Source organism: Eurytemora carolleeae, unplaced genomic scaffold, assembly GCF_000591075.1.
Source record: "Eurytemora carolleeae unplaced genomic scaffold, Eaff_2.0 scaffold798, whole genome shotgun sequence".
Lineage (NCBI taxonomy): Eukaryota > Metazoa > Arthropoda > Copepoda > Calanoida > Temoridae > Eurytemora > Eurytemora carolleeae.
Window position 1 is genome coordinate 544 of NW_019396910.1, and position 8,868 is coordinate 9,411.

Consider the following 8,868-nt stretch of genomic DNA (forward strand, 5'->3'; position numbering starts at 1 on the left):
TTAATGCTATTAACTGTTGTTTTGTGTTGGACAGATCATTGATTTTGGATCTCCGGGCCTAATTATATGAGTTGGAAATTAAAAGACAAGTGGAATTTTAAACTTGTGATCGTGAATAGTTAATGACTCTCAGTTAAAAAAGAATCACCTAGTATTACGTTTCCCTTTTGACTTAACTTAAAGGGACGGACGTTTTAGTTTTAAGTGAACCACTATTCTATAAACCTTTATCTGATCATTAATGTGGAGATATCGTCGTTTTTTAAAGAGTTTAAAGGGAGTGAGTGGCAATATATGGTAGTTGAACCGAGAATGTAGTATTGTAGAGAATTTTTTTAGGATTCATTTGAGACATATAAAACATTTTCATTATGTACAATTACGGAGTTTGAGCGAAAGTCGACGTTCAAAATCATCCATTTGGTTGGTTACCTCTTGAGAATCGATTTCTTAAAAATTATTAAATAACGACGACAAAAAATGTAGCAAAAATTCTAAAGTAAACCAATTGAGAAAATAAAAATTGACTCCTATTATCGAAAATAAGAAATCTTATTCAGTTATTTGTTTCTTTAATGTCTCATTGTTCACAATACGTTTCTGTTTTCCGGAATTTTTATTGAAAAGACATTTGAAGAATTTGAAGAAATCTACGAACAAATTCGTAAATAAGAAGAAATTCATTATAATGACGAAAAAGAAATAATTGATTCTAACATTGATTTATTGACAAATTTCAAATATGTTCATAAACATCTAATTAGTTTAATGTCAATTTTTTACACATTTTTCGTCGTCGTTATTTAATAATTTTAAAAAATCTATTCTCAAAACGTAAACACCCTATTGGATTATTTAGAAAACAATTAGTTTACATCGAGAAAACATGGATATCTCATTCATTCTTGATCAGACAAATCTTTCAAGTGAATCCAAGTGAATTGTAAATGGGGTGTCACTTAAAATTACTACTACAGTCCCTTTAAGGAAAGGAAATTACCAGTAGTAGAAATACAGCTGCGAATATCGATGTGTTAACAACACCACAGGTTGCAAAGAGATTTAAATTCGGGGTTTGTGGAGATCAATCAGTTATCTTATTAAAAAGAATTAGGATTGAAAGCCATCTGAAAGTTAAAAAAAAGTATATTTTTGGTTCGTCCTTCTTAAAAAAATGTTTTTAGATTGTACAGTACGCGATGTGCATCCTGCGACGCCGTTTTCTCGAAGAATGATTTTGTTATGCGAGCCAAAACTAAAATGTTTCATCTTGAATGTTTCCGATGTTCTGTCTGCAGTCGTCATCTAGGTAAGCTATAAGGTTTAATTAATTAAACACTTGTAATTTAGAATGTGCTCTAATGTATGAAATATGATTCGCTTACGTTGTCGACGTGCCGACCTTTTTCGCACCGATGAGGATTTTTTTAATAGTAACTTGTAAAATATCTTTCTACATTGACTTCTACCATGCTCATCCGCCTTCTTAATTTCATTTTAAACGCTTTACAAACTTAGAAAATCAGACCTTGTGAAGTTGTGAAACAGCTAGCTAACCTACATTCTATGCTCATGGTCAATTGATAAATAACGCAGAAATCATGCAAAATATATGCTGACTTTGTCTTTTACTGTATCTTTGAACTAGAACTAGAAATCGATAAAATATTCTTTAGAAGTTTGTGGTACATTTTTGGAAGGATTCGAGAGTTTCAATATCATTTTAAACCAAAACTAGGTTTTCGGTGATTCAGGATTTTGATTCTGTTTCATTAAATGTTTACATAGATTAAAAAGAACCATGCATGCTTTTAAAGTTGTCGCGACGTTAAAACTGGAAGAAAAAAGGGAGAAGTCTTATATAACATATCCTACTGTTATAGCTTTAGCTTATTTTTAATGTCGCCCGTAATCTTCCGTATATACAGTTAATCCCAATTCGACTTTGGATTCTAAAGCATTAATATTTCTATATTAAGTACCTGGAGACGAGTTTGCACTTCATGGAACGGGTTTACTATGTAGAGAAGATCATGAAATGGTTGACCGGGAGGATAATAATAATCTTACAATCAAAACAGAATTTCAAGATAACTTTAGGTATATATACGTTTAATATCATTACTATTTTTAGTCCTTGTTTTTTCTTCTTTATCCGAATTTAAAAGGCCTAGTACTAACATTTTTCATTTAAAGTTGGAGTAATATACAAGGGTGGACTAGAGGGGGGGGGGCCTGAGCCCACGCCTCCTCCCCCAAGGAAATGCATGATATGAAATAAAAGCATCAAATAAAAGCAAAGCACAATTTAATTGAACAGAGTCTATTAACAATGTACAATTTTTTGAAATGTAAATCTCGAAATGTGATAATAAAAAAGAAATTGGAAAGGAATTGAGTTTTTGTCACAAACTCTGATTTTCTTATCCCTATATCTTTGCATTTCAATGTTGGAGACCTTAGATATTTCAAACTATGAATTTTTTTAGATCAAATAATGATAGTTTGAAATATCTAAGGTAAACACCATTAGGTTGCAAAGATTTAGCGATTTGAAAATCAGAATTTGTGGCTAATACTCAGTTCCTTTACTGCTTTGTGTTCAATTTTTACGGAGGGGGGCCCAGGGGGGGGGGGGTCCAAAACTGTCTTACGCGCGCAAATATGGGCCACCCCCCCCCCCCTCTGAAATATTGGTTTAGTCCGCCCCTGGTAATATCCTATTCAAAAAAACTGCGCGCGATATAAGTAAAATAATTATGTGCATCCTTAAAAGTGACTTGAAAATCTGAATCCCAATGGAATTGGGATATTTCCTGGAAAGATGTTTCATAGATAGGACAGCTCATATACAGGAGAATACATAGACAGGGCATTTCATAGTTAAGATATTTCATAGACAGGGTGTTTTTAATGTCAATTTTCAAAGTTAATTATTCCTTCATTTTTTAAAGACATCTAATTTCTCTCATAAGCTAATAAAAAGATGAGATTGTCTGTTTTGATTTATTGAAACATGCAACATATTATAAAAACAAAATTAAGATTTTGGTATCGATCTATCTTCACTTCAACTTATTATTAATCCCTTTTCTTGAATAAAAGTAGTTTAACTATTGCAGAGATAATTTGAGTGAGAATGGAAGAGATGAGGATGGGTTCAGAGAAGATCTTAGTAGCTTAGATGTAAAGAGTGAAACTGAAACCATCCGAGCAGAATCACCGGACTCGTCCCGCGGGGATTCAAGCAGTGAGTAAACAACTTTTAAACTTATAGATACATATTATTTTCAAATATGCTAAATCCTTTTCAAAAACATAGCAAAATTGCACATGAAGTTTGATTATTTATCTTTTAGAATTGAAGAAAACTAATTGTTTTACTAATTGTTCAAATAAAATTATCAAAACTATAGTTTATTTTGGTAAACAAGGTTTTGTTGGTAGGACAGGACAGAATAGAAGGACTGGAGGACAGGGGGGCCACGGGGACGTCCGATCCTTTCTCCCCCTCTCCACCCTCTCGAGGGCGAGGTCGGGGGCCGGGGAAAGGTCGCTCCAATAGGGGCAGGACGGTTCTTACCGAAAAGCAACGCACCATCCTGACAGCATGTTTCCAGCATAATCCTAAACCCGACGCTTTACTCAAGGTTTACATTTTTCTCACATATTTTCTACACAAGCGATAATTGTAATCATAAATTTTGGAGAGAAAGTTCGGGTTGAACGGATTTTGTGTTAGGAACAGCTGGTTGAAATGACCGGGTTGAACGCTAGAGTAATTCGAGTTTGGTTTCAAAATCGGCGCTGCAAAGAACACAAGCGGGTGAAGGCTGAAGTGCTCATATCAAGAAAGGTCAGTGGCCTTTCTAGTGGATCTTTTTTTAAGTTTTATCCCGTAGTTGAGAACCTCTTTAACCCTTAGCAATGAATCCCGGAGAAAGGTTTATCAGTTTACCGCACATCTAAGAATACGTAGAATTATAATTATGTCACCAGATTTTCTTTAAATTCTGGTAAACCTTTACACGGATGGTGCTGGTGCATGTTTTAAATTAGATTAGATATAAGGGACAACCAGGAGATGAAAAGGTTGGACATATTTTTCATCCTGCTCCCCCACCCCGTGTGCCCCCTGTCCTCTTTTCTTCATGAAGCCTGAAGACTAGCAGATTCATTTCTCCACAGGTAGGACTGAGATCAAGGATCGAAGACATGTTTCTGAACGAGAAAGAAGAAGCAGAGCTGGTAAAGTTAGAACGGTTCTTACAGAAAAGCAGCTAAACATTCTGAAGACCTGCTTCAGGTTTATTTCATAATCATAAAATAAATGTCTTGTTGCACAATGCAAACATTTGTAAGATCGTTTTCTCAGTGCAAATCCGCGGCCTGATGCACTGATGAAGGAACAACTGGTTGAAATGACAGGACTCAGGGAAGATCAAATCAAAACAAAATCTAGAATGATTTTTTGTAATAAGAAGAGCTTAATTTTGATCATGCAGAGTTTTTCATAGAAGATTTTCATCCATCGATAAATCTGCCAGATCCTTTGACATACGTAGGCCAAGCTTTTATAGATCAGACTTTTGTTATCTTCTCTAGTCCAAGAGTAGTCCGGGTCTGGTTTCAGAACAAACGTTGTAAAGAGAAGAAGAAAATCAGAGAAGAAACCAAGGTATCATGGCTTTGATTTCCTTCATCTTTCCGATAAAGTTTTTTTTCGCTTGAGTATCGTGCAGGATTCTGCCATGTAAATATCTAAAATAAAAGTGTTTTCAATTTCCTTGGTGTTATACGGGTGCCAGGTCAGTACAAAATTTGTTGTTCCCTTGATTTATGTTTTTTTTTGTGTGTGATTTATGAACAAATAGATTAATTTTACTTTTAAAAACAATGTTTATATGAAAGAAAATTAATATTCATGTGAAAAAGGAATCTCATTCTAGAATTATTTTTTTGTTGTTGTTTATTAATTAAAGAGTTTAAGTGATTCCATGAATTTTTGTATTCTAATAAGTTTTCTAGTGCATTTGAGTTTATGACGCATGAAAAAAAGCAGAATTGACAGAATTGATATTGAAAATGTTTTTAAAAATAGTTCAGCTCTCTTAATTTCCAAACATCCATTAAAAAATTCACATTTATGAATTATGTTTGGTTGTTTGGTTTATTTAATTTTTTTAAGCATGTCGTTTTGTAAAACAGTGCATGGAAACAGCGGGTCGAAGTAAAGAGGGGGGGGAGGTGTAGTCTACCCTTTCAAAAACATTTTAACCCAGTTAATGTAGATTTCCCGTGTTTTCTATTTAAAACTTTTTTTAATGTTTGACTAGTTAAATATAAAAGATTTATGGATTTTCAAATAAAAGGACAATTATCACAGCCAGTTACCCATTTTCATTCGCCAAAATCAATTTTTTGTCTATTATGAAAGATTCCTGAGAGATATAAACAGTTTCGTTGCATCTGCCTGTTTTTCCATACAGATCCACTAATTAAGTATTACTTTACAATGCATGACTATTGACTAAAATAAAGTATAGTTTCTGTTTTAGGATCATCAAAAAATTGGATACGGTTCTATGAACGGAATTCAAATGATCGCTACATCTCCAGGTATAAGTCCAAGACTTGCCCGTTAACGAAATGAAGATGAAAAAATCTAAGAAAAAATATTCCAAAATGTTATTTTAAATTTGTCCCTATATCTTATCTGTCCCGCTTGTTGCAGAGCCAAAAACTAAGAAAAGTATTTAAAAATTTGTTATAATGATATTTACAATTTTGCCTTTCTTTAAAAACAAGTTTCAGATTCCCAGTTTCTATTTGAAAATTAAAGTAATTTTTATGATTTTTATCAGAGTTTGTGACCAAAACTATTTTAGCTTATGAATAAAATTCGTTGCACTTGAATATGTAAAATGAAGAACTTTTCTCGTCTTTTAAACATTTTATTTTATTATTTAGTTCGGCAGGACTCTCCTGTAGATATGTCTGGAGTTGATATCTCTGGGTTTCATCCCCCCTGGCACTCCATGCAGGAGTTTCAGCTAAGGAAAACTAAGTCATTAAGTCATATTGGTTTATTGTTTTATATTGAAGCGGAAATAAATGTCCCGATTTCCATTTTTCACATACATTTTTAATAACAACCGGAGTCCAAAACTAAAGAACGAAAAGTTTTGACTTAAATTTTAAGTTCATGGTTAAATGCCACTTCTGACTTAATTTAAACCTGAACTTTAACCGTGAGGTTAAATATTTAACCCTGTGGTTAAATATTTAACTCGCCGAAATCGACGAGTTAAAATCTAAACAGAGGTTTAAATTATCTTGAAATCCTGCATTTTCCCTATTTGTCTATTATTCAATCATCATTCAGCTGCAGCTGATAAAGCGGCATTCAACTTTACGATATATTTAAAAGTGAAAACCTTGTTAAAGAAATTTTTGGATGTAAACCCAAGAAACGGTTGTATGTTTTGTTTTCGGTTACGTAAGAACAGCTGATTAGCGATGGTTATGTAATATTCTCCGTAAATCCTTTTCTCTGATTGGTTCCGATTTTTCCCAGGAAATTCAAATTTAAAATTGAGAAAGTTTAGTATTTAAGTAGCTTCTCATTATTTTACAGAACTTTTAACCTCGAACTTAAAATTCGCGCATTCTTTAGTTTTAGACTCGGGAAATGATTCACCTCTATTAGGGGAACATCAGAGTAATAATTGCAAATCAATAAACTTTAATCAAGGTATTTTTTATTGTTAATTTTTGGACTATGAATATTAATTTTGCATCATACATTCTTGAATAATATGACTGACAGTTTTAATCTTAGAATGGAGAATCCTAATCTACAAAACCAGCATTTTAATCCAAGCCTTGGACAGGTCATTTAAGTTCTCTTAAATCATTTCCTATGTTCGTTTCTCTAATCCCATATTTGTTAATCAAAGCCTAAATTATATGACAATTTTATCTACGCACAATGTACATATATGTACCTAATGATACCTTTTCCTAGATTCCTGGGTTTGATTGTCCGAATCCAGAAATGTTTCCACACAATCCATATCCTGACTTTCCACCTCGCCCCCCTTGCTTTCTGGAAAGACCACCAGATGTACATTCATTCCCAGGAGATGGGTCACCTATCAACGGTAAAGGAACTGAGTTTTTGCCACAAAGTCAGATTTTCTAAACCCTATATTTTTGCAACCTGATGTCGGAGACCTTTGATATTTCAAACAATTATTTGTGCTAGATCAACTAGACTAAGTTTTAAATATCAAAGGTTTACCCCAATAGGTACCAAAGATATAGTGATTAGAAAATCAGAGTTTTTGGCAAAAACGAAGTAAAGGAGTTGAGTTTTTGTCACAAAGTCTGATTTTCTAATCTTTATATCTTTGTAACCCAATGTCGTAGACCTTAGATATTTCAAACTATTAATAAATACAGATAAAATAAACTAAGTTTGAAATATCAAAGGTTTGCATCAAAAGATTGCAAATATATTGGAATCAGAAGATTTTATTTTGTGGCAAAAACTCAATTCCTTTGGCAAAAATAAAGTATGGAAATATCTACAGAAGAAAGTTTAAAATGATTAAATATTAATTATCTAGAATTTGCTGACAGGAGCGGGTTGACTTCCTATCCTCAAGACAGATCGGAAAAATATTTATCCGAACGTAGACGTCCCTTTTCCGAGCTTCATCCTCCTCTAGAACGTGGCAGACCATTCTCCGAGCCCCAAAACTCGGAAGAATACTCGCCATATATGAACGAGAACGAAGAGAAGAGTTAATTTGAATTTAAAATATTAGTCAAGTTCATAGATTACATATGCATAGATATAAAGGCAGATAGAAATCTCCTGCCTATACGGTTTGTAGCAGACAACTCATATTTCTCGCTCTCAAAAAAAGGTGAAATAGGAGACATCTACTGCCTATTGAGTACTTTCTATATTCCATTCTCTTCCTGCTGCCACTGTATTAAAAATAATCATTACAAATTCTATACCTTAAGTTTTACTATCAGACTTCGGTTAAAGGGACCGTTCACTTATTCGGGTAATTCGAGGCTAAACTAAACAGCCTATTCGCTTTAGGTAGATGCATATAAAATACATTGCATTGTTTCATACCAAACCAAAAGATAAAACATTTTTTAAAAACATAAAAAGATATACCACAAATACATTTTTATGAGAAAAAAAAAAAACAATTAACGTACATATTATAACTTTGTCTAGTCACTTACCTACCTTTTTGTTTTACGTGCATTGATAAACTTGTTTCATTAATTGTACAATTTGCAGAATACATTGTTGATGCTACAGAGCCCAAAAACTTAAGACAGGGTATCGTTATGAAAACCCGGGTTTCGCGAATGGGGTTAGGCAGTTTTGTGAATATCAATATTTTAGTGACGAAATATTATTTTTTTCAGTTTGTTTATATTCTCTTTTTTTCGAATCTCTTAAATCAAAATCTGCACAAATGTTAAGACCCCAAAAAGGAAATTCAGGAGTTTCCTTCAACGATATTCTTTTAAATTTCGGGCTCAGGAGCTATAACAGTATAAAACATATTGTGTTATCTCAAATAATCCACCAACTTTCTTATTTGATAAAATGCCATGCGTAATGCACAGATGGTGCAGCTAAGCAGCCATACCTGCCTTTCATATCTATGTGTATTTAATCTATGGTCAAATTGAATGGATCGGGTGTCCCGTCAAAATTCAAATTATAATTTGTTTATCCTATAGTTTTAATACTTATAGATACATTTCCAGATCGATAGAGTATCATCTCCTCTAATTCCAGAAAATTTAGCGTTTGATTTTAACAGTTAG

General features: G+C 33.1%; 1 protein-coding gene across 3 annotated transcripts; it reads left to right on the forward strand.

The window, feature by feature from the left end:
- Positions 1 to 1,167: 1,167 nt before the first annotated feature.
- Positions 1,168 to 8,232, forward strand: LOC111709996 (insulin gene enhancer protein isl-1). Of its 3 annotated transcripts, XM_023483983.1 has the most exons (11): positions 1,168 to 1,309; positions 1,980 to 2,100; positions 3,123 to 3,250; positions 4,189 to 4,306; positions 4,376 to 4,435; positions 4,606 to 4,678; positions 5,559 to 5,619; positions 5,971 to 6,058; positions 6,842 to 6,893; positions 7,028 to 7,163; positions 7,632 to 8,232. In XM_023483983.1, exons 1-11 carry the CDS (start codon positions 1,243 to 1,245, stop codon positions 7,811 to 7,813), a joined length of 1,086 nt encoding a protein of 361 aa, XP_023339751.1. In that variant the 5' UTR covers positions 1,168 to 1,242; the 3' UTR covers positions 7,814 to 8,232. The 3 variants fall into 3 exon arrangements, with proteins under 3 accessions (XP_023339751.1, XP_023339749.1, XP_023339750.1); XM_023483981.1 differs by lacking the exons at positions 4,189 to 4,306; positions 4,376 to 4,435; positions 4,606 to 4,678 and adding exons at positions 3,448 to 3,650; positions 3,743 to 3,856; XM_023483982.1 differs by lacking the exons at positions 4,189 to 4,306; positions 4,376 to 4,435; positions 4,606 to 4,678 and adding exons at positions 3,448 to 3,650; positions 3,749 to 3,856.
- The last annotated feature ends 636 nt before the right edge of the window (positions 8,233 to 8,868 follow it).